The 27,708-nt window shown below is 34.9% G+C and overlaps 1 protein-coding gene across 2 annotated transcripts in view; it reads right to left on the reverse strand.

The window, feature by feature from the left end:
- Nucleotides 1-27,708, reverse strand: part of LOC106137366 (serum response factor homolog) — a 237,067-nt gene that overhangs the window by 140,955 nt on the left and 68,404 nt on the right. Inside the window, exon 3 of one of the 2 annotated variants that reach the window (XM_013338178.2) lies at nt 13,414-13,458. The exons of the other annotated variant lie outside the window; for it this stretch is intronic. Within the exon in view, the coding sequence (XP_013193632.1) occupies nt 13,414-13,458 (45 nt within the window). The remainder of the gene's footprint in view (nt 1-13,413; nt 13,459-27,708) is intronic. 2 annotated transcript variants of the gene reach the window in all.

The following is a 27,708-nucleotide window of genomic DNA, read 5'->3' on the forward strand; positions in this document are numbered from 1 at the left end:
CCCCGAAGGGATATAGACGTGACCATAATGTATGTTAACTTGTTACAGTACAAGCTCTACAAAATGTCCGGAAGACTTAAAACTGAACAGCGCCATGACACCCACTTCTCAATCATATTAAGCCGTGTACCGTCAGCAGAAAACGCAACCAAACACATCGCGAACATAAACTTGTGTGCCTGCAGCCGTTTACTCTACAATGACAAGTAATGGCATGTATTTCTATAGAATTAAATGATAATTTGACAAAAATAATCGATTAAAACATATTTCTTTGCTTTTAATTTAATTATATTTACACTAAAGGCCGCCCGCGACTTCGTCCGCATGGAAACCCTATCAATCCTGCGGAAACTCCGGGATTAAAAGTAGCTATAAGTAGTCTATATGTTATTCTGGGTCTTCAGCTACCTACATACCAAATTTCATCGTAATCGGTACAGTAGTTTTTGGGTGAAAGAATAACAAACATCCATACTAACATACAAACTTTGGTATTTATAATATTAGTAAGATGTTTTTCGGCACTATCTTTTTAATAAGAAATTAATGTAGATTTCCTTTAATTTCTATCATTAAGCCAAATAGCTGAACGTGGCCATTCAGTCTTTTCAAGACTGTTGGCTCTGTCTACCCCGCAAGGGATATAGACGTGATCATATGTATGTATGTTCCTTTAAACCTTCTAAATTAAAAATTGTTCTATAAAAATTGCTGTCTGTACTCTCTATGTGACCTTACCGCATCAAGATCTCTATTTATTACGATAAACTTAACGTAAACGGATTATCCGTTCGTTTGTTTACACCGATACGTGGAATCATCTGGTGAATTATTATCAGTAGAAGCGGTATTTGGAACTTAGCCTTTTGTTTTAGTGTGTCTAGTTTATGTTTTTAAGCAGAGTACAAATATAAATAAATATAAGTATACATGCTAGATAATACTACACAGACTGTGTTGGCCCCAAGGTAAGTTCGAGACTTCTATTAAGAGATAGTAACTCAACGTTACTGTATTTAATAATACCAAAGTACTTATTAGTATATACATACAAGACTCACACGAATAAAAAACAGTTTGATTCCCATCATGACCTGACCGGGATCAACTTGGGACTTCAGAGACAAAAACATACCCACTGCGTCAAACAAGCCATCTATGTATAATTATTACACACTTAGATACTATACTAATATTATAAAGCTGAAGAGTTTGTTTGTTTGAACGCGCTAATCTCAGGAACTACTGGTCCGAATTGAAAAATTCTTTTTGCATTAAATAGACCATTTATCGCGGAAGGCTTTAGATTATATAACATCACAATTTAACTATAAAGAGCAAAGAAATAATGGAAAATGTGAAAAAAACGGGGATAATTATTCATCCTTGAGGGCTTCAATGATGCCCAAAATAACTGTTCCACGCGGACGAAGTCGCAAGCAACGCTAGTCTCAAATATGGCGCTTTACACACCATTTTTGTCTAATATTCAGTCTGAGAAAAATCTTTTGTCTAGATATGCTTTGATCTAAACGCTTGTAAAAATATAATTTACCAAAGCTTATACAATAAAGTTTGAAAAAACAAATAAATACCGACTTAAGAGCATTATTTATGTAGAATAATCTTTCTACATTGTAACCAACATTAAGCTAAGTGCGAATTATTTTCAAAAACATAATTCAAACCCAGGTGCTCAAGACACCGTACAAATAAAAATATAATCAATTTTAAAAGCAATTACCGAGTTTCTAACGTAGGAACATCTATCTACTCTTGAATAAAAACTAAAAAGCTAACTAACGGCTTTCGACGCTTACACCTGCGCGGGCGCACATGTTGATAAAACCTCATTTTCCTTTTTAACCCAACATGATACTAAAACCGCATTTTGAGTCGTTATATTGAACACAAAAATCGATATTTCCACGTTAAATCAGATCAAATCTGACGTTTAATTTCTCGAGTATATTGATATTTAGTCACATGTGAGCGCCGTATTTGGTATGTTGTTTTTATATCCGTTTATAGCCGTCTCGCTCACTCTTATGTATGAGTGAGACAGATCTCTTGTAATGACGTCATGCAACTGTAGTTTATGTAATGCGATTATCCATTAATATGTTACGTTATTTAACATTATATTTTATTGTATAAGTATAAATTAAAAAAAACACCATCCATTCGTTGCTGTGGCTCAGTTAAAATGATATATTTACACCGTGTCCAAACTATATTTATCTCATCTTTTGAATAAGGCGATAATTGCAGTTTAATTACAAATATTGGACAGCATATTGTATAAAAATCAGTTCAGGGCGAGTATTTTGTAATTTATTAATAAATTAGATATATTCTACAATCATCTCTCTCCCATGGATGTCGTAAAAGGCGACTAATGGATATGCTCAAAAACTCGGGTTTCTTTTTTTAGGCGGTTGGCTAGCAACCTGCCATTATTTGAATCTCAATTTTATCTTGAAGTCGAACAACGGAACAAAGCCTTTCGTGTCTTTTCAAGACTGTTGGCTCTGTCTTCCCTGGCTGGCTGGGATATAAACGTTAATATATGTGTGTATATATACTCTACAAGGGGAAGGCCTGAAGGCCTGAAAAGTTGATGCCTCCACATTATAACTAGTTACTGCCTATTTCCAAATGTATTATTTGCATTGATTTGCCTAATCGATAATCATGTTACAACACATTTATGTTGTTTGAAAATCGCCACTGAAAACTATTATACATAAATGAATATACATTACCAATCCTCGCCCTGTCAATACTTGAATTAGTGATGCCCCAACTTCGCGTGTCAGTGGCGGGTGTCGATAAATTATATCGATATTTATCGACGTAACGCCGCGACTTATTGCCGCCGATCGAGTGATAACGAGCCAATTTGTTAGCGTCTCCCAAGCCTTTGCGATCGATAAAACTTTTATTTGCTTTTTCGCGAATAATCGATAATGTGATTGGAGTCGATAATAACGGTGGCGGGAGATGCTTTAAGTCCATTAGGAGCCGATGTGAGGTTGGTAATTTGTTAAGTGTCAGTGTGTTGTATGTTATTTTTTTGATTTTTTTAAAGTGATTTCTTTGCGATAAGCTCGCGTATGCTACGTAAAGTTAGTAAATACACTATACAATAGACTATAACAAAAGTATAAATTGACAATAAATTTCAGTAAGTAAAATTCATGATGAAATTAATTTTTAATCCCCAAATTCTACTGTGCTACGGGTTAATCAAACCAAACAAACGTGTAACGAAAACTTCTTTCCTCGTGGTTAACTCCATTTTCAAAGCACCATCGATAATTTCATCGACATGGACACAACACTAGAGTCCAGCTCGTTAAGTAGCCGATGATGTGTCGACATAGCTGTCAGCGCGCAGCTCGCCCTTCCCTTTTTATAGCAAAACGATGCGAATCTTTTTTCTTTATTTCTAGACGGATCGTGTGGGCATTCCTCCGGGTGAAGTGTCGAGGGCCGTGTACGAGGTGATTCAGGTTCATTACCGGACGATTAAAGGTATGATCGGAAAATTACATAATTAAAGGTCTCTGGATATTGCTGAAATGGATATGTTTTTATTTGAAAAATGTTGCGATGCATTAATAATTCCTTTAGGCTATGCTGTGTTGCTGGAAAACCCTACCCATTTTTTGTAATTAAAGTTATGAGAGTACAGAGCTCTTCAATATTAAAGAGAATAAAAAAAACGTTATTCCCATGGATGTCGCAGAATGCAACTAAAGGAAAGAATAATAAACTTGAAATTCTTCCTATGGCAGATACAATGCGCTAGCAACCTGTCCCTATTTGATTCTCAATTCTATCACTTAGCCATACTGGGTCTTGGATGTTTATCTATATACGTATTTATTATAAAATATAGTATCGTTGAGTTAGTATCTCGTAACACAAGTTTCGAACTTACATCGAGGCTAACTCAATCTGTGTAATTTGTCCCGTATATAAAAAAAAAAAAACATATGTACAGCTGAATGTGACCTTTTAGTCTTTTCAATATGTCGGCTCTGTCTACCCCGCAAAGGATACCCCATTTATATTTATCTTTGTATAATTAATACGTAATCTTGTCCAACATTTGATAACCTCGCCAAAATTCAAAGGCCACATTCCGCTAGATGGCATAATACGATTAAATAACTAGATATCAGTTTGCACCGAATGAGATAAACGCAGTTAAGATTATGAAGTCTTCAAACGAGATGTTACAGGACAAAATATAGTTACGATTTATCTAAGCAATAACATAAAAAGGGAACCTTTGGTGGTCTAAAATTTAACCTAAAGTCCGTTTCAACATGTCTAATGATAGTGAATTACCTGTTCATTTTTTCAAAGCCATGTCTCCAAAATTAAGCACTAACACAGGGACACTATTAAGTACGTAATAATAAGTTTTACGTTTCCTCTACTAATTACGGTTAATTTTTACATTCAAATTTTTTACCATTAGAGGTAGAAAATATGAATGTAAAAATTAACCGAGCGTCTTAAAATGCACCATCACATAATTTTTATAAGCAATCATTTAAAACGCCACTGCACTTTCCGTAAATTGGTGTGACGCGATGTCAACGTTTCGCACTTTTTAATTCTTTTTGTAAGATTACCCATCTACCAGTGTTACCGCGTAAAATTTAAATTATTCGCACAATTTGCGTTATGACACCTCTATCGGAGTAATCTATACGGAATTGTAAATTATCCGCATGATCGTAATTCTCATCCTTATGACTCCAAACATTAAGATTGGTATCGCTTGCATTGTGAATTTTGTTGAAATTATAACGACAATTTTGATGTCGACGTTCCGAAAATGACGATAGTTCGTATTCCGATGTATTAGAGTTTAAAGTTTTGTTTATGGGGCGTAAAGTTAATGTGGTTTCGGTAAGTGATAACAAGCAGATTAATTACTTAAGATGCATCTTCAGAAGGTTGACGGACTGGTTGCGCGTAACGGTGGTTAACGTGATATAAAAGTTTGCGGGAATTATGTGGGAATTAATAAGGCCACTTCTGGGAAGGCCGATAAAGATGCGCGCGAGAAAAATGCGGTTTGAGATGGCAGATGCACCGGAACACAAAATGCATGAAGTTGCAATTAAACAGCCAATTCTGTATTGGGATTAAAAAATATTAGTTATACTATCACTTCTGTTTATATCAACCTATACGATACCTTCTATTCTTTGATTGTCATGTTTTTTTAAACAAGACTTAGTTGAAAAAGATGAATGTAATAGTTTTGCAAAATTATAAGTGTGGTCTTTTTTTGTTCCTTGGTACAAAAAGAAAACATTTATACATAATTGTCTTCTTATAAATCACAAATAAAGCGATCGACCGAGTAGGTTTCAATCTCGTGACTCGCTCCATGAAAGTTAAACAGAGAAATATCTTAATCATGCCGAATTCAGAAGAAAGTAGCTATTTAGCCAAAGATTTAACGATACCAAATTAAGCGCAGCGGCACTTTCTTGATCATAAACTAAAATTAAGTGCAATTGTTTTATATCGATACTGGGGCACACAAGTGCGTCGTTCTTCGCAGTAACAACTTATAGAGATTGCTTGAAGTGTCGAAAAATACGTATCATTCTCATGTAAATTGGAAATAAAATTCGACGTAAACAATTTTGTGGTGCGAAACAATCGTGTGACGTGTAATTTTTGAAATTGGGAATTGGAGAAATTGGCCAAATTAAATTACGTGCTGGGTTATTGAACGGCTCAATCAAAGAGGAGATTTTTAGTATTTTGATTACGTAAGTAGGCCACTGTATTCAATTCACTCGTTTGTGTGTTGTCTTTGTTGCATAAATAAATAAATATAAACAGGGTGTCCACAGCTAATGTTCAAAATAATTCCCTGACTTTTCCCTGACTTTCCCTGACCATTTTTTTAAATTTCCCTGACCAAATTTAGGCCGTGTTCAAACCAAACTGACTGTAACTCCTTTTATTTCCATACATATTCAGTTTTTCGTTTACATATAACCGACAATACGTTATTACATGTTCTTTAGTACACTGGGACTCATAGTAAGCCTGCTCACATTCGGCGGCTTACAGTTAGTTTGGTTTGAACACGGCCTAATCATTCAAGTAGGTATGTTTTATTTGTAAAGTAGTTTATAAGTTGAGTAAAACTGCATACAGGTAATATTTTAATTTCTTTTATTTTATATAGCAAATATATTGAGATCGGTATTTATCACTTAGGAACTCTTTCTTATTAACAATTTTATAACATAAGACATTGCATAAACTGCATAAGACTTAAAACAAAATCAACAGTTTCAGTAGTAAAATTATAATACTTAAACCAAAATCAACAGTTTCAGTAGTAAAATTATAAGACTTAAACCAAAATCAACAGCTTCTGTAGTAAAATTATAAGACTTAAACCAAAATCAACAGTTTCAGTAGTAAAATTATAAGACTTAAACCAAAATCAACAGTTTCTGTAGTAAAATTATAAGACTTAAACCAAAATCAACAGTTTCAGTACCTAGTAAAAATAAACTTCGAACTTAAATGAACAAAAAAATTCTAACCTCCACATATAATTATAAAACAAAATTAAATATCTGCTGATATAGGTAGGTACTAAATTATTATCAAGTTATAATTATTGCCAAGTTATGCCTAAATTAAATATTTTATGCTTATTATAATCTTTGAAAAATGAGATCGATAAGTAGGAAGGTATCATTATTAATCACATATTCCTTTTCTTCATTTGTAAAGCCCTTTTTAACGTCTGTAATTCCACGAGTTCTTTTTCCTTCTGTAATTCCAATTTTTTCTTTTTCTCTTCTACTTCTCTTAGCTGTTCATCAATTTTCCTTTTTTCCTTGATTTTCTTTTGTTCATCTGACATTTTTTCTTTTTTTTTATCCAAGTTTTCCTGATATCTTCTTCGTGAGTTTCGAACTGAAGTGATCAAAGATTTTGTAACAGCGAAATTTTGAGGACCACCGATATTTTTCAAGGCGTCATATATAATTCTTTGCGATATAAGTGAATCTTCCAGTAAATTTTCCACCAAGAGAGATTTGTTAATAGAAAACCCGCCCTCCACACTCGCGTTTCCGTGGGAGAGGATGAAACAGATTTTCATAACGCTCCATATGTCTACGTATTGTTTATCACCTCCAATAAGTGAATGGTAGAACTCATCAACACCGATTTTATCATAATCAAAATCTTCAAATTTTTGGCTCCAGGTATTTTGTGCTTCGGAAATTAGTTTTTGATATTGCCTTTTGGCACTGTCAGCGACAAACCCTTTTATCTTGTCGGATTCGTGCAAAGTTTCCAACACGACATCCACACGCTTATTGGCCACTTCAGATTGATGCTTTATAAACATTACAATCACTGGGAAAAAAATCCCTCATTTTACAATCACTGGGAAAAAATCTCAATTTTCCCTGACTATCCCTGACTTTCTCTCCTTTCCCCTCAATTTCACTGACTTTCCCTGACCACCTTAAGCTTCCCTGACTTTTCCCTGACTTTCCCTGACTTTCCAGAATGTGGACACCCTGATAAAGTTACATTTACAGTTTGCCGTGTGGTTCCCGGCACTAATAAAAATGAATAGGACCACTATACTCCATTTCGTTACCATGGATGTCGTAAAAGGCGACAAAAGGATAGGCTTATCAACTTGGGATTCTTCTTTTAGGCGATGGGCTAGCAACCTGTCTCTATTTGAATCTCGAAATGGTTATAAAATAGACGAATAGAAACCCTATGTTGTAACCCAGCACGATAGTATAATAAAAAAAATCTCCTATAGATACCCCGTCACGGGGGGTCCTCTGATAAATATACATCATCCTTACAAGCCGTTTTATAGAACTTATTTTTCTTTGCAACGCAATAATTAAAAAAAACGCGCAACCATATTTCAATCAATCCAACAGATGTTTGCGTTATGCCTTGTTTACATGAGCTTAGAGATTAACGCTTAGTATTTCTTAGCTTCCATTTTTAAATTGCACCTTCACCGATCTTGTTCCGTCATCATGTTATTCGCACTATCCTACATATTCGAAGATTATTAGGATGTGTGGATGTGTTTTTTTAAAACCAAAATGATTCAAACGTAAATCAAACTCTGGGGTGCAGCTAATATTTCTTTTACAGTATAGTTTATATTACTGAGAGATGATATAATTTATATAAAAGAAGAAAGTTCTAAATTTCTTTATTTAAAAAATTATTCTTATATTATAAACTTAAACCTCAATATCTTCACTCATTACACAAAATTAAACAATTTTATTTAATAGGCCATATTTATTTATCAATTTCTTAGCGCTGATATATAACGCAAATGTGAACAATTTCATTTAAAACTAAGCCCATTTAAACGAGTACTGACGTGTATAAAACCTGCAAATTCCATAAAACTACACCAGGCATTAGGTGCAAAGTGCGCTTTGCAAGCTAAAGGTCTTGCATCTTGTATTTGAGTAATTGTGAATTTATTAAGCGAATTCAGGTGGAAATTTCAATATATTTTACCAAACAAGTAAAAGAGACTATGGAGTAGAAAGCCAATATAATTTATATAGATATATTGTAAGTATTGTGCCGTATGGTTCCCGGCACCATTACAAAAAAGAATAGGACCACTCCATCTCTTTCCCACGGATGTCGTAAAAGGCGACTAAGGGATAGGCTTATAAACTTGGGATTCCTCTTTTAGGCGATGGGCTAGCAACCTGTCACTATTTGAATCTCAATTCTATCACTAAGCCAAACAGCTGAGCGTGGCCTATCAGTCTTTTCAGGACTGGTGGCTCTGTCTACCCCGCTAGGGATATAGACGTGATCATATGTATGTATGTATGTATGTAAGTATTTATGTAGGTAGGTATATTTCAATGTAGTATGTATTTATATTATGTTTATATAAGGTTAAGGTATATTTATGCTTTTTAATTTATACGTACTGCACCAATAAACTTTCTATTCTTCAGTTTCCTCCCACCCTAAGGTTGACTGGAAGAGATTGCAATGGCGATTAGTCCGCCTTTGTACCTCAATAACCTTCTTTTGTAATTTTCTTCTTTTGGTGCAATAAAAAGTTTATCTATCTCATTAGATAGCAAGTGAACAGATGAAATTTAACTAGCATTTAACCACTTTGGTGTTTCTCGGATCAGAATGACTATTATTATTTAGCTTCCCTGCAAGATCTAAAGACGTGAATAATCACGTAGGTACTATAAATGTAATACATATAAATGTATGTAAGTATGCACAAAATAATTGAGCAGTGGAGTAAGGTTATTGTGCAAAAATCACGTTTACAAGAAGAATTGGTTGTGAAAAATAATAAATAACTGGAGAAGATACTTCTCCGAGGTCATGCGGACCTTATGCCCAGGTGGACTCCGGATCCTACAACATTGGTGTGGAGGGCAACCGGCAATACCCAGAGATGAGAGAGCTAGCCAGACGCCTACAAGAAGAATCCCAAGTTAATCAACCTGTCCCTCGATCAGCCCTTAGTAGCCTTTAACGACATCCACGAGAATGATATAGAACGGTCCCATGCTAGAATGTCGGGAACCACACGGCAAATTAGTAATGATTATTGTAAAATACCTTAAAATAAATAGACGCGACAAATCACACATTCTTTTTCAGCCAGTTCTAAATTAAGTTCGAGACGCGTGACGCCGTATACTAACACAACGATACATACATACATAAAATCACGCCTCTTTCCGGGAGGGGTAGGCAGAGACTACCTACCACATCGATACCACATTTTATAATAAAATAAACATCCAAGACCCAAGTCAATCATAAAAAGCTACGATGACAGAGTAATTCAAAGATAACAAAATAACATTCATATTTATTCCAGTTATTTATTCGTCTCACATTTCAATCGGTCCTCCTGCTCATAACTCACATCGTACACTAAGTTTGATAACACACACAACTTGTGATAACACGGTAATTCTTAATTTATTGGGCATGTACAGGTGTATGAGCGGTATGTGTCCAATGTCTAATCGGAGGACTTAGATAATTAACATTAAGTCTTTAAACGGGCTCTGTGGCGCAGCGGTAGTGACACCGGAGGTCCCGAGTTCGAATCCCGGCCAGGGCATGATGAGAAACGAACTTTCTCTGGGTCTTGGATGTTTATCTGTATAAGTATTTGATATAAAATTTAGCACCGTTGAGTTAGTATCTCGTAAAGTTTCGAACTTACTTCGAGGCTAACTCAATCTGTGTAATATGTCCCGTATATATTTATTTATTTTGTTTATTTACTACAGAATGTCTGCAAGAGACATAAATAAATACTCGCAAAGGCCTGAGGTTTCCCTTTCACAAAAAGGGATATGAAAAGATTGGGCATGGTATTAATTAAGTGTCTATTAAGAAATTTTGTCTGCGGTTATTCCTTGTCCTTTCATTACTCAGAAAAGCTATTTATCTAGCAACTGTATATCGCAACTATTATAAATGCGAAAGTGAGTTTATTTGTTTGAATGCTACGTCTTCACTACTGAACTAATTTTCTTAAAATATCACGAATTAAAAATCTGAAGAAGGGCATAAGGCATAATTCATCCCTTTTGAATGTGGCGCTAAATTTGACGCTTATTGTAGCTGACGCTTAATTCACGCGCGCGAAGTTGCGGGCAAAACCTAGTTCATAATTTGTAAATACATTAGTTGCAAAAGCATGGTACCTTAAAAATTCAAAACTTAAAATACAATGTAACAAAGAAATCTCATTAAATAATGAAAACTGACGTGCCCTTAACTAATGGACACAGACTCCGGCGCGCACGCATCCCGCGGGTGACAACGCTTTACAAATTGCGCAGACGCACGCCAACTTATTGATGCACGGTTGTAGGGTGACAATTACATTGTGCAAGTTGGGACAATGCAGCTGCGTAAATTATAAGTCATCACTATAGTGTTGATGTTGATTACTTTACAAATGTAAAAATTGCTGGTTGCAAGACTTCGTGTAAAGTACTTAAATGATTTGTAATATAGCGTGAAAAGTATGTAAAATTACATAGCACTAGCTCGTCTCGGCACGTTATGTCTTATTCCCAGAATGTCCAGTCGTTTCTGACGTCCATTTTCTTGTATGTCCCGTTCCCTGGACGTTCCTTTCTTTGAGATTTCGAGGGACAAATTTCACAGGTTGAGTTAAACTCGAATTAAGTGCGAGACTTGTGTTACGAGATACTACTCGTAACTCAACGATACTATATTTTATAATAAATACTTATATAGATAAACATCCAAGACCCAGGCCAATCAGAAAAAGCTCTTTTCTCATCATGCCCTGGCTGAGATTCGAACCCGGGACCTCCGGTGTCACAGACAAGCGTACTACCGCTGTGCCACAGAGGCCGTCAAGCTTTCCCCTTGCCTTTTATGACATCCATGGAGAATATATGGTGTCCTACCTATTCCAAAGAGCCGGGAACCACACAGCCAAAGCTGATGCAAATCCCGAAAGCTCCGAAATGATGTACCGCGAGCCATATATCCCACAGTGATTTGCCCAACGCAGACAATAACTAACTAACTGACTCACAATGTTAGTGGACGTAATGGAGTTTTAACTGGAGAAGATTTACACATTAACCGATGTCAGAAACAGCACGTTTAGTTAACAAGTTAGCGAACTATTTTTATCGACAGACAACTTTTACCCACAATTTTTATAATATACGAGTATATATGTATTTTTTATATTTTTTTTTTTATATTTATATACATCAAGGAAAATAAGAACAAAACTTAAAATAAAGAAAAAATCAGTACAAGGGCTCTACTTATTTATGTATATATGTAAGCAATCGCGGGACAAATTGGTTTAGCTTTATTGACGTAAAAGACGAACAAACAAACGTATATATCATATTTAGTAGCATGTTTCCCACGAAGGTAGGCAGAGTCTTTGGATTCGTAAGAAGATTTACATAATATTATTACGGAGCAGAGTTATTTAAGTGAATAATTAACGCAAATGATACTATTAACAACTATAAATTACTAGAGGCCCCCCGCGACTTCGTCCGCATAGAAATCCTATCCATTACTCCGGATTAAAAGTAGCCTATATATACATATATACATATTATATTCTGGGTCTTCAGCTACCTACATACCAAATTTCATCGTAATCGGTTCAGTAGTTTTTGCGTGAAAGAGTGACAAACATCCATACTGACATACAAACTTTCGCATTTATAATATTAGTAGAATATATTAACGTCTTTATCCCTTACAGGATAGACAGAGCCAGCAATCTCGTAAAGACTGGAAGACCATGTTCAGCTGTATGTCATATGAATTGGGATGAGTTTATTTGAAGCTAACCGATACGGAAGGTGAGAGATGTAGCCAACAGTCTCGAAAATACATAATGGAATTGAGATTCAAATAGTGACAGGTTGCTAGACCATCGCCAACGAGAGGAATCCTGAGTTTTGTGTCTGGGCGGAGCCCTGGGCGGTCTCTATTAATGTATGTTGCATTCAAAAGACATCAACGCGTCCATTTAGAGTAGTGATACTTCTTCTTCTTGAAATAAACAGCTTACTCTTGTCGGTAGAATTAACGTATATCGTCAGCACCCCCTAGAATGGGGGGTGAGTATAACAACAGTAAGATTTTGCGGGGAGTCAAGATTGAAACAAAAAAAAAAAATGCGCTGTTAGAGAGCAAACGCGAGAGCCGCTGCTCTTGCGCAGCTTTCGAACATGATTCGGCGACGCTAAAATCAAGGTTGGTGAAGCCAAGGGTTGTGGTGTGGTGAGATAGTGACATTTTTTGCGATGGGCTTCGCTTTCGTGTGGATTTCTTGATAAATGTACATACATAAATCATGATAATGCCGTGTGGTTCCCGGCACCAATAGAAAAAAGAATAGGACCACTCCATCTCCTTCCCATGGATGTCGTAAAAGGCGACTAAGGGGTAGGCTTATAAACTTGGGATTCTTCTTTTAGGCGATGGGCTAGCAACCTGTCACTATTTGAATTTCAATTCTATCTTAAAGCCAAACAGCTGAACGTGGCCTATCAGTCTTTACAAGACAGTTGGCTCTGTCTACCCCGCAAGGGATATAGACGTGATTACCTATATGTATGTATGTATTAATCACGCCTCTTTCCCGTAGGGCTAGACAGAGACCACATTTATTTACTTGCCACGATCCCTACATACTTCTTTCGCTTCATCTACATTTCCGTTTCGGTACCCTTGACCTGAGCTTTGCCAAGACGTCCTTAATGTTATAGCTTATTATTATAGTTTTATAGAAGAATATATTATGAGAAAAAAATAATTACTTACCTTTGCCGTTTTCTTTGATTCCTCACAGCCGCCCTCGGAGTCCTCCTGTCAGAACAAAATTGCATTCCATTTACAGTGTGAGGCAAGCAGAATGTTAAGGCTAACACTAATGTAAGTGAAGTGAGATCTCAGGAGTCCGGGAGAGTGAGATTAAAAGCCTTTAGTTATTGATATAACAAAAGATCGTTTGTAATATCTTCTTGTAGGTACATACGAAAGAACACAAAAATACAGTAAATTGGTAAGACATAAAATATATATAAAATATATATATATATAATATATAAATACTAATCCCATTTAGGGATCTCTTCCAGTCAACCATTGAATAACTGAGAGGAGGTTACTTTAATATTTTTATTCTTTTTATTTACTTCAAATATGAAATTAAGGACTTACTTAATTGACGAAATGTACAGACAACGAGAGAGAAACTTGATTCGTGACCCGTTTAAAATTCTGGTTTTAAAGATTTGCAATTGACTGTACCAAATAAAAAACTGAAAACTTTTACGAAAAAAGTATTTCTGTGTTATATTTTCCTAAAGGATCTGTAATTGACAATGTATAAAGTTAATTCCAAAATTATACGATCCATCCAACACACATGCAAATTAAATTAAAAGTTACACTTAAATCTAAATTTAAAGTTTTTTTGATAAAAAAAACAAAGGTTAATTTCTCTATGAAAACGAATTCTTATATTTTTTACAAAACTAACAACCAAATATTTTTTTTTTTAAACAACATTGTAAATAATGTATATGAATTAGTTTTGATTTATTACAAGAATACATTTGAAAAAGTGGTTTAGCAGGTTCAGGTTTTCAATTGTTACAAATGTTGTTACTATTTTATAACAGGGAATCTGTTAAAATTTAGTGCAATAGCGTTCATGCAAGACTTAAAATCTGATTAGATTACAGCAGGACAAATTATAGGATTACGAGTATAAGGTTGTTAATGTACAAATCAATATGTATTATTCTTATCTATGTACAAAATGCGTAATTTAAATAATGAAGTTTTCAAAAATTTTCTTTTTCAATAATATAAATATATTTTTAATAGTACTTAACTTAGTAACTTCTCCTTGCTGACATATTTTTTAAAAACCCCCTTGGTCTGTTGGTTGTGTTAAAATAAATGAAATACCAAAAAAAAATTACAACATTTATTATGTCAGTACATTCACAAACACACAAGATTTCTCTAAAAACAGCAATCGAAATTTAGTGACACAAACTTTCATATCTTTATTATTACGTGTGATATCTCGTTACAATTACGTGAATTTGTATAAACCAAAAAAAAAAAAAAGAATAAAGCTGCTGACAAGAGCTATTAAAGGAAAATGTTTTAACATGTACATAGGAAATCTATCGCAAATTTAAATTAAATACCTACCTATATGTAACTGTATCTATAGTGAACAAGAGTTTACCTGTCATTGGAGTTTTCATAAGAACGACACGAGTCTGTTTTTTTTTATTACGTGCGCAGATTGACCTGCACTAGCACCTAGGTCATGACTGAAAATCAGCGTATTGCTCTAAAGCAATAAATTTGTTGAGTTATAACGTTTTTGTATTGCTGCAACTAACACCCATATTTATTTGTTATTTCATATGTACATTGTAAATTGTGTGTAGCAAACCAAGTACTTATTTTATATATATTTATGAGTGAACTCATTGTTTTCTTTTAAATGAATTATCTATATATCTAACATGATGTTATGTCCCTGTTATTGAATTGACTATGTCAACACTGTTGATATTCCAATTAAAATAATAATTAAAAGAAAATGTCTCAATAGCTACTTGAATCTCAATTCCATCACAAAGCCATCCATTTTAACGTATCCTCTAAATCTTGAGACTATCGGCTTTATTTGCCCCGTAAAGTATGCGAGACGTGTACACATGAAAATAATTTTAATAGTTCCGATGTCAATAAACATCGTACCGCAGGTATATTAACAAAATTTCAATCAATAAAGCTTTTAGAGTAGGCCGTGTGCAGACACCGATACCATTAATTAAATTTTATTTGCATCCTGGCCCATTTTATCATTTTTATGCTGTCCCGTTTTGGTTCCGTTTCTCTGTCACAAATACAACTGTCTTTGTATTGTCAGGCTGTCCGGTACTGCGTAAAATACTCAACTTTAAATTACGAAGTCTTTTTTCAAACATTCTAAGTGAAAAATGATTTTTTTAAATTGATTCAAGTCTTGGATGTTTGAGAAATTGTTATAAAATATAGTACCGCTGAGTTAGTAACTCATTACCCAAATTTCTAAAACTAAATAAATCTCGAACATTTCTGCCCTTTAACCTAATACAGGGATAAGAAGGTTATGAGAAAAAGTCATCTGACTTACCCACTCTAATGGTAACAGATGCTACCAAAGATATATTCCAAAGATGTGAGGACAAAGCCAGGACTAACGCCAAGATAATATGAGAAATAAAATAAATATATATTAGGTCTACTGGAAGAAGTAATTAACATAGTCTCGTTTCGTTTAAGTTATGTCACCATCCATAAATTTGATCTATTATACATAAATTAATTTAGGCCACGATGTAATTTTCGGGACAAAACATAAATTATGCGTTAGTCGCGATAAATACTGACCAGAAAATTAATAAATACGGCTCGTCAGTTTTCAACGGATTGAGTTTGGTCACGCGTATTGATGAATGAAATTGTGTTATAAATGGTTTTAACGAAACAGTATAATGCAGGTTGCATTTAAAATATGCCACAGAATTCATATATCACTATATCAATGTCGAAATTCAATATGTCGGTTTCGATTCCAAGGATTTTAACAACAACTCTGTTTGATACAGATCAAATTTTAAATTGAATTAAATTTTCTTAAACATTGGTAAAATATTAAATCACACAATTTTTTTTTATTTTTAAAAAATAATAAAGTTGTGTTTTAGCATGCATAGTGCGGTGTGGTTCGCGGCACCAATAAAAAAAAGAATAGGACTACTCAATCTCTTTCCCATGGATGTCGTAAAAGGCAACTAAGGGATATGCTTATAAACTTGGGATTCTTCTTTTAGGTAATAGGCTAGAAACCTGTCACTTTTTTAATCTCAATTCTATCATTAGGCCAAACTGAACGTCGCCTATCAGTGTTTACAAGACTGTTAGCTTTGCCTACCACGCAAGGGAGATAGATGTGATTATATATGTTTAGTATGCATGTTTTTGCATAGTGTGTGAGAAGCACTAAGAGATGATATACCGATATTATCACGGGAAATATTAGATTTTTTTTACCAGGGCGGAACGGAACACTTGGAGAGAAAGAAAACATATTTAATTCCCAAACAAAAAGAGGGGTATTATTCTTTCACACTAATGTCAAGTAGCTAAAGACTTACCACCTACATAACTTTTCGATTCCAAAAAAAAGCTTTAACTCTCCTACGTAAAGAGGAGTGTTACAATATTTTCATTATACATTATTATCTTTCGCAGCTTTTATCGACTAACTTATCACTTATCACTGGACAACAATTATATTATAAACTTAACCCTCGACCAAAAAGAGTGTTACAAATAGTCTTTCCCAGCTAAAGTCGACTGGTTCACGACCTACGACCTAGATAACTGTAATTACTAGACTTGGTCTCCTCGGCATTAGCGCGCTCGACATATCTTGAGTTACTTACATTAATTAAAGTGTGACGCGACTGACCTATCTTGATACCTAATAGGAATAAAAAAAGGTTCTCTGCTTAACCCAATGGCAGACTGTTAGATAATGCTATAAGCATTAAGTCCGCCTATTGTACTTTACAAATTGTAATTGTTACAATAAAGAATAAATAAATAAAGTCCAATGCTTCAAATCTGTTAAAGCTTTGACCGCCATGGACGTATAGTCATTGGAATAATATAATTCTACTAATATTATAAATGCGAAAGTTTGTGAGTATGTCGGGATGTCAGTATGGATGTTTGTTACTCTTTGACGCAAAAACTACTGAACCGATTACGATGAAATTTGGTATGTAGGTAGTTGAAGACCCAGAATAACACATAGGCTTTACACTTTTTATCCCGGAGTTCCCGCGGGATTGATTGTTACGTTATGATAGGGTTTTAAAGCGGACGAAGTCGCGGGCGGCTCCTAGTACATACATAAAAAGACTGAAAGGCCTCGTTCAATTGTTATATTTATAAATTATTAAAGTTATAGAACAACGAAATTACAGTGAAACTATATATTGTCATATACGCATAACACACTGCATGCTACCAACCTTTAATTACACCTGTCCAATACCAACCTGGAAATATAATAAAAAAAAAATAAGAAACTTCAGAAAATTAATATACATAGTACCTATAAAAACTTATTTTTACTTTGACGTTAAAATTGCACTATACAATTTAGCGATCGTAACGGCACAAAATAATGAGACTCAGAAGTGGAGCAGAAAATTTGATAATTGTTTTCATAATATCTTTAATACGAGTATCACATGTTTGCATTCACAAAACCTTGGTATTATTTATCAAAACATAACATTTCGCTTATCTATGATAAGAAAATCACACAGTTGTAAAACCAAAAGATATGACAATAAGTGATACTCATATTGAAATGTCCCATAATAATGACCACTCCATATCGTTCCTGTGGATGGCGTAAAAGACGACTAAAGGAAAGGCTTTCAAACTTGGGATTCTTCTTGTAGGCGACGAAGAAAATGCTGCAGTGCAGTTTGTTGCCGCTTCTTCTGCACTGACGCCTTGGAAGCGGCAGTAAACTTAGCTTTAAGTAATTTATTTGACGTCAACCAATGTTGTTAAACCATACGTATTGACAATTATTAAGCGATATGAAGCATCCTATAATAATGAATAAAAATTTTGAATTTTAATTTCAATTTTGTTGGGCTAGCAACGTGATTTGTTAATGTCGCTATTTGAATCTCAATACCACCATCAAGCCATAAAGCCGAACGTGGTCTTTCAATCTTTTCGAGACTGTTGGCTCTGTCTATTCCAAATGAGATATCGTGATTTTATGTGTATGAATGTATGTTTGATAAAAAAATGTATGTAGAATCGTTGATAATAGTTTGTATTAACCACAACATATGTAGATTTACTAGAATTGATTTGTTAGAATTACTCTTGCGATACAAACTTTGCTCAGTGCAGAGCCCATAGAGTAAACTAGTGTATAATATTAATGTTATAGGTTATCACATCACATTTAAAATGTGTAGCTATTTCTGTTCTCTACTTTATTTTGAAATAATATTCTCATCAATATTCATACGATCGCGTCAATATGAGAGCAATTTATACTCATTTTTAATACCAAAGGCGTGGCTGACAATTGCTTAGAATTTGCGGCGATAATAAGCTTACGGAAGCTTTTAAAGTAATGATGACTAACTTTTGCCACGGGCTTCGCTCATGCATTTCCAAATTGTAGTGAAATTAGGCAGTTAAACTTTATTATTAAGAACATAGTAATTTCCGTATTCTTTTTGAATTCCTCGAATAACTAAATTGAGAATATCGTAATTTCCGTTTAGCTAACTTTTTGTGTTCCTCGAATAACTAACACTGGACTCGTTTTAAGGCTATACTTATAAATTGATATGAACACCTCAAATTAGACGGCCTCTGTGGCGCAGCGATAGTGTACTTGTCTGTGTCACCGGAGGTCCCGGGTTCGAATCCCGGCTAGGGCATGATGAGAAACGAACTTTCTCTAATTGGCCTGGGTCTTGGATGTTTATCTATATAATTATTAATAATAATTCTAAAATATAGTATCGTTGAGCTAGTATCTCGTAACACAAGTTTCGAACTTACTTCGAGGCTAACTCAATCTGTGTAAAAAAAAAAAAAAAAAAAAATTAAGGAAAACAGAATGATTACTCTGAGTACCTTTTAACATCGAATGATTACAAAAATCGAAATTATATCAAACTCGTAGAAATGCCATAATGTACTTCAAAATAGGAATGATGTGTCGTCACCTCGCCTCACACTAAGTTTTCTGCGCAGTTGTAGATCTCTAAATTGAGATACCATACAAGTATGAAACTTTTATGGTGTCTAATTATCGTCTCATGGCGTCGATTCTCCACAACTCGTCTCATATCATATCGACTTCTATAATAAATTCGCATATCATACATACATACATATTGTCACGTATATATCCCTTGCGTGGTAGACAAAGCCAACAGTCTTGAAAAGACTGAAGGCCACGTTCAGCTATTTAGCTTAATGATAGAATTGAGATTCAAATTAGATTAGTGACAGGTTGCTAACCCATCGCCTAAAAAAGAATCCCAAGTTTGTAAGCCTATCCTTTAGTCGCCTTTTACGACATCCATGGGAAAGAGATGGAGTGGTCCTATTCTTTTTTTTATTGGTGCCGGGAACCACACGGCATATCATTTGACGGCCTCTGTGGCGCAGCGGTAGCACACTTGTCTGTGACACCGGAGGTCCCGGGTTCGAATCCCGGCCAGGACATGATGAGAAAAGAACTTTTTCTGATTGGCCTGGGTCTTGGATGTTTATCTATATAAGTATTTATTATAAAATATAGTATCGTTGAGTTAGTATCACGTAACACAAGTCTCGAACTTACTTCGAGGCTAACTCAATCAGTGTAATTTGTCCCGTATATATTTATATTATTTATTTATCATACCATACATATGTACTTATATTCGTATAAAATCACGATTCTTTCCCAAACGGGTATGATTGCGTACTACACGTATTTCATGCCTAAAATTAGGAAGTTTTTTTGCACCTTACAATACTTTGCAATTACAAATGATATTAAAAAAATGCCACTTTAATGCATATTACTATCATCTACGTTTCCAACTAGGCAGGTGCATAGTCATCGTAAGTTAACAGTCTAATTGCCTAGTGTAGTTGCAGAGTAAATAAACAATTACAGCGTCAACTTGTACAATAACTCTTAAGAAATACTTTAAGTGGTAATGCGGAGTGAGAAACAAGGGTTGGGGCTTTATTATTAATCATTAATGACCAGTTAATTTAAAAAAAAACTCGTGAGTTAATCAGTGACTGACAACGAACAGGTATAATAGGCGTACGAAGCTAAATTTTTTTTCCAGTTTGCAATTCTCTCAGGCACGCGAAATAAACGAAACTTTTCATCACCTAGCAAATTCAAATTCAAAAAAATTCTAAATTTTTATTCATTATTATAGGATACCTCATATCGCTTAATAATTGTCAAAACGTTTGGTGTCACAACATTGGTTCATAGCATTATATATGTCAGAAATAAAATATAATAACAATACAAAACTACAACTTTTAAAACGGCTAAGTATCATTCTACAAATTGTTTCTTCTTATAATCTATATCTCTATATAATCACGCGAAAATCTATCGCTGTTCCGTTTTATTTATAACGTAAAACGGGACAGCGATAGTTTATAGCGCGATAGAAACGGCGTCGCGCGTGTCGTGTTACAATAACCACAATCCAAGAGTTGGTAAAGTCTGTAATATATATTCTGTCTGACCGTGACAACCAAGGGGAATCTGCAACTTGGATCATGGTTGTTTCAATAAGTGAACTACTTATTTCCCTTAGATATTTCCGAATATCTCACAAGACAAAATGATAACAACAGTCTTTATTTTATAATCGTCACATTAAATTACAAAATCATGCATGAAGCGTGATAATTCCTGTCAAAATGAAACAAATAAAGTGTCTGAGAGTAACATTACAAAATTGAATTTTACCAACGAAATTGGGCATTAAATTTACTTTTATTAAAGTTAAAAGACAGTTAACTTGTGCATGTGGAGTATATTTAAATGTACTCTATTGCATAATGCGATCCTCATCTCACATAATGGGTTTCGTGGACAATATCTGGTCACCTCGGAAAAGATATTGTATGTTCTTAAAAAACGATTCACACGTGGCCACAGTCCGCAGAAAAAATGTGTTACATAATAATGAACTTTTATTTATGCACGCATTTTTTTATTACATATTATATGTGTCTTTAAATGAAAATATGCTTTTAAAAAAGTATTTTTCTCAAGAGTAAATTTTTTACAAATTATTTTAAGAAAAGTTAATCTGATGAAGCTTTGTACCTAAGAAGTGAATTTCGGTACATAGGTACTTACATTTATTTATGGTACGCATACATACGTTCACAAACCGGCAATTTCAAGTCATTTCGCTTACTCAATGTTAAGTAAGTGTAGAATTATAATTCTCGTTTTATTTCTATCAACCATCAGTTATATATATAAACAGAAAACAGATGTTCCAAGGATTAAATTAAACTGTGACATTAGTTAAAATAAAACGCGATCCTTGAGTCTGTAATCTATTGTAGCAATTAAGAATTATAACGAATTACAGCTATTTGTAAAGAAGCTGTTAAGAAATACTGCGCGTTCCTTTTAACCATTCATAGAATACTATCCCACGATCACTATATCTAGAACAGGGTAATTAAATATTTAGATGTTATTATGGTATGTTAAGTAATGTGCCGTGTGGTTCCCGGCACCAATGTAAAAAAGAATAGCTATTTCCCATGGGTGTCGTAAGAGGCGACTACGGGATAGGCTTATAAACTTTGGATTTTTATTTTAGACGATGGGCTGGATAGCAACCTGTCACTATTTGAATCTCAATTCTATCATTAAGCCGAGCGGCTTAGCGTGGCCTTTCAGTCTTTTGGTGACTGATGGCTCTGTCTACCCCGCAAGGGTATATACCCGCATAGACGTGATTATATGTTATGTTATATATTATGTAAATATAAGCTGGGGTGTATAAATTAAATATATATGATTATTTAGCAAAAAAGTATCCCATTGCTACTCGTAACATACAATAGGATTGCATTACGTATCTTTTTCGCTGTTTATGTAAAAAAACATACAGATTATAAAAACGGAAACGTTCCAACCTAATCTGCTGTCCGTACGTTATGACACACAATATGTCCGCATACATTTATCATCATAAGAGCTACACACATTGTGTGAGACGACGCGGGGCAACAATAGTCTCGCACAGTGGACTACAACGACCACCATCTGTCATTGTTCACCATTTGAAAATATATTTCATCACCTTCAATATAAAGTTTAAAATCCCTTGTGAATTTCATCTAAAGCTGTGTCAAATTCCACAGTTAAAAATCAACTTTAATTATTAAGGTATAAGGTTTAGAATGGATTGCGTTTTAAAAGTCTGTATGTTTGTATGTTCGTGGCAGGATTTGTACGTGTCCGACTAAATTTCGTATTGTCGTGTTATTTACAGCTTGCACAACTAATGGGAATGAGCGTAGAATTAGATCATTCAGTTAAGATCTGTATGTTTTGACGGTGTTATTGTAAAAGATTATATATTTGAAGATCAAATGTAATTGAGTCCGTGTGGTTCCCGGCACCAATAGAAAAAAGAATAGGACCACGCCATCTCTTTCCCATGGATGTCGTAAAAGGCAGCTTATAAACTTGGGATTCTTCTTTTAGGCGATGGGCTTGCAACCTATCACTATTTGAATCTCAATTCTATCAGGCAACTGAACTTTTCAAGACTGTTGACACTGTCTACTTTGCAAGGGATATAGACGTGATTTTAAGTATATATTAGATATATGTTGTTGTTTTCAAATAAATTAAAATTGAGAGTTTAAGTCCAGTTAATACCATGATACAAATGTCAATTCACCAGCTTATTAAGCCGCTAGACGTGCTCAGTTTGTCCCTATATTTAAATAATAAAATGATAATGCTTGGTTTCAAAAATTAACAAGTTCAAATTATAAAACAAATATAGGACATTTACGAATTTCATATAGTTGTTGTTGGCAGGATATGATTTCAATGTTATTTTTTTTTTAAATCACGAATCGAAAATAATTTACTCGCAAAATGCCTCGCTGTTTCATACAATAAAATATATTTAAGCCTGACATATGAGATTCGACAAAATCAATATTTTCAACATCATTCATTCGAAATAACTGATCTCAATCTAAAAACGAGGTTCTTAAAAAGATCGCGCCCCGAGGGTTCCGTGTCTTTAAAAACTTAAAACAACCGTACCAACAATTTCACACAATAACATTTTATAAAGATATTTTTTAAAGATAGTGAGGATGTGTTCTTGCCATGCCGTGTGGTTTCTGCCACTTTTGGAATAGAACCACTCCATATCTTCCCATGGATGGGAAGATATGATGATATAAGGGCGTGATGAGAAAAGAACTTTTTCTGATTGTCCTGGGTCTTGGATGTTTATCTATATAAGTATTTATTATAAAATATAGTATCGTTGAGTTGGTATCTCGTAACACAAGTTTCGAACTTACTTCGAGGCTAACTCAATCAGTGTAATTTGTCCCGTATATATTTATTTATTTATTTATTTATTTATGGATGTCTTAAAGGTCGCTAATTAATTTGGATTTCTTCTTGTAGAGTGGCTGGCAAACTCACATTTTGAATCTCAATTCCATCATTGAGTCATCATAGAACGTGGCCTTTCAGTATTTTCAAGACTGTTGGCCCTGTCTTCCTTGCAAGCGATATAGACGTGACTGTATGTAGGTATGTAGTGTTCTTTTCAGATGGTCAAGTAAAAAAATTTAAACATTAATCAACATATTTACTCAATTATGACTTGTCCAATATCAGTATTTAATATGCATTCAAAAAAATATGAGATTTGAGACCGTTTATTATTAAAAAAACTTTTACTTTTAGACCGACGAAATAAGGCCGGAATGGGTTTTAATAGACATAAAGAAAAATTAATATTTCTTTTTTATTTACAGTCGTCAATCCAGTGACGGATCCCTAAAACTGACTGCTTCTGGGTCACTGCAAATCAATGGACATTACGAACAAGATTTACACCCGTTCGCGCCAGTAAAATTCAACTTCGCCTCATATCAAACATCAAGAAACAGCTATTACGTCGTAAAATTTTATTTGACAATTTATGCACATCACCCATTCGCCATCCCTTTCACACTTCACCAGGTTAGACAAAGAGAGTATAGCGTATTAAATTAAATCTCACAGCTGAATTAATGTTGGTTTTCTTAAAGTAAACAGAGGGTGCGTGAAACGTAAACCCCTATGATTTCGGCATGTATTTACAAACTTGGAATAATTTCACGCGTTTTCTATACAAATTTTCGACTTAATACGTAGTAGGATAGAGTTGAAATTCGGGTAATATTTGATGGTAGTTCGTAACCGTGTCATTATGTGTTCCGAGAGCGATTTGTGAAGAGATGTGACAATAATTATCTTGTTATAAGGATGTGGGGAATGCGGTTTAGTTTCGATATTAACTGAGTGGTTTATCATAATTGTGTAATGGTTTAAGTTCAATTAATTGGATGAGTTGATCGTGTGAATTTTAAAATGTAAAAACTTATAGTTAAGTCATTGACTATTAACGCTTTCTTGTACTTTGTTTTATTCAGCATAGAATCATCCATACTAATGACAGAAGTATCTGCTTGGAAAAAAGTAACACAGTGTGCCGACCCCACGTAAAAAGTTGGAAAAGGTAACGACAAAGAAGAAGATTTATCCACCTTTTAATACTGCGAAATGTGTTTTTTTGTCCGTATTTAACGTCAATACCACCAAGTATAATGTGGAATACGGAGGACATAGGGTGCTGTTCACGCGGGCGATGAAGCAAGCGAAAGCTAGTACATTATAATGATAAGGAGGGACTAGAGTGATCTCGACACAATCGGCCCCCGCGCAGAATTCCTCTTAAAATAACGATAATATTAGCAGTCTATCAAGACTGCTGGTTCTGTCTACCCTGCAAGAGATAAAGACGTGATTATATGAATGAATGAATAACGATAATTACCACCACAATCAGCATACATCATCGAAACGCACAAATATCAAGTTAACACGAAATTAAGATGACAGTTCGTCTGCAATAAAAGCCGTTTTCTGGGACACGGAATGATATTCATCACACGGCGGATAATTCGCGGACAATTTGCTTGCTTTATCAGTACGTAATTATCCGAAACTCGGGAGTTAATGAACGGTTGTGTTGTTTGGAGGCGGTGCGAGGGAGAAGCGACGAGCGGGTTAGATTAAACAATATTTCACGCTAGATACAGACGTAGACAGACAGAACTACGTAGCCCACCTGCGCCCCTGCCCCACGACCCAGGAGTCTCGACACCAAAGGGTATGAAGTCATACTGGGTGCCAAGATAATGGTAATGTACGAAAAAAATGTTATCTTTATAAAAAAGGATTTTGTAAATTCAAGTTTGTACATTTATGTCCCAGATATCCAAATTGCAAATTACATAAATGAATCATTTGCATTCTTTTTGCACCTTATAAAATCAGTGATTGTGGGCAAAACACTGATATTCTGTCGAATATTACGTTCTTCACAAACCGCTGACCGCTTATAACTCACAACCGCCTCTGAAAAATTGCAGTTGCGCATCCCTCACAATTCAGTGCCGGCGTGTCATTATCTTTGAGTTACTGCATTAACACGTAGGACGCGACTAAGGCGATAATTACCAAGAAATTTAATTTCCTTGAACTGGGGAAAGTGATGCGCCTGCAGGTCTGATCGGTACCCTTTGTTGTACCTGCCGGCAACGTTATAGCCCTTTTATGGACCCCGGGTGCTGGGATACGAGTAAAATTGAGAGATGCGGCTATTAGCGACGAATAGATCCTAACGGCAAACCATCTTACGGCAGATTATAGTTGAAGACAATTCAGCGAGTTTTCAACAAAGACTTAAATATAACTAGATACCACCAGTTCAGTAAACGAGAACGTTGCGAGTCTTTTCTGCTTACTGTAAAGTAAACAAGATTGAGGATCCTAGATTTTTGATTCATTTCACCAATAATATGTTTTGTCTTCGAATGGAGGTTACCCAGCTATCGTACGAGCGTATTTCTATTTGAAGTTCCACACTCTATTCCAATATAGCGAGGTTCAAGACGATCTCAACTGATATCGAATTAAACTGTTTGGAAAAGAGATCCAGTAGACTACTGCAAAGCGATGTAATTCACTCACGCGAAGTCTATCTACATATATGTCTGTGGTCTTCACAAAGACGTCCGCAGTCTTAGTTACTGATTACACTACAAATGCGTTGCTTGATTTGCTCTAGCCAGTACTTATATGGTCGCTAGATTCTTAAGAGGTGAAATGTGGAAAAATTCTCACCTGATGCGGACAAAACTTCGGCAGACAATAATGTGGACTATTAATGAAAATTTAGCGTGTAAAAGCAAATAATCGACGGTGAGACTCTCGTATGTGTTAAAGTAATTTTATTCATTTCATCATTAAGCCATTTCATCATAGCCAAGTGCCGTTCCCGGCACCATTACAAAAAAGAATAGGCCACTCCATCTCTTTCCCATGGATGTCGTAAAAGGCGACTAAGGGATTGGCTTAAAAACTTGGGATTCCTCTTTTAGGCGATGGGCTAGCAACCTTTCACTATTCGAATCTCAATTCTATCATTAAGTCAAATAGCTGAACGTGGCCATTCAGTCTTTTCAAGACTGTTGGCTCTGTCTACCACGCAAGGGATATAGACGTGACCACATGTATGTATGTATGTATTAAGCCATACAGTTGACGTGGCCTCTCAGAGCTTCTGCTGCAGAGCCCAGGGTCCGTTCCACTACTAATATCTTTTCCTAAGTGATTTCACGAGATTAAAACCATGGCCAACTTTAGGATAGGAATAGTAGCACCGGTTCCACTGTGCCTTATCCATTGATCGACCTTTACGACCTGCACGGAAAGGGGAGCAGTTGGCACATTATACCTCTCGCGACCATAACAGTATGGAAGACCTTATTGTAAAAGATGAGTGAAAAAAGTAAAATAAAATATATATATATAAGCTGAACGTGGCATTCAGTCTATTCGAGACTGTTGGCTCTGACTACCCCGCAAGGGATATAGACGTGACCATATGTATGTATGAGTGAAAAAAAAATTGCAGTTGGAATCACTAACCGGAATAAAACTTACATCAACAAGGATGGTTCTTAATACCGTGACCTTTCACTATCGTAAGAAATAATTACTTAATTCGAAGACGATGTGGGCGGACCTGTGCTTTCTAGAATTTCACTCAGTTCGGAAATCGATTGTGATTCTCGATATTTCACTTTCGATTGTTTGTAATCGATTGGTTTTTTACACAACGT

The sequence above is a fragment of the Amyelois transitella genome, chromosome 8 (assembly GCF_032362555.1).
Source record: "Amyelois transitella isolate CPQ chromosome 8, ilAmyTran1.1, whole genome shotgun sequence".
In the NCBI taxonomy this organism is placed as follows: domain Eukaryota; kingdom Metazoa; phylum Arthropoda; class Insecta; order Lepidoptera; family Pyralidae; genus Amyelois; species Amyelois transitella.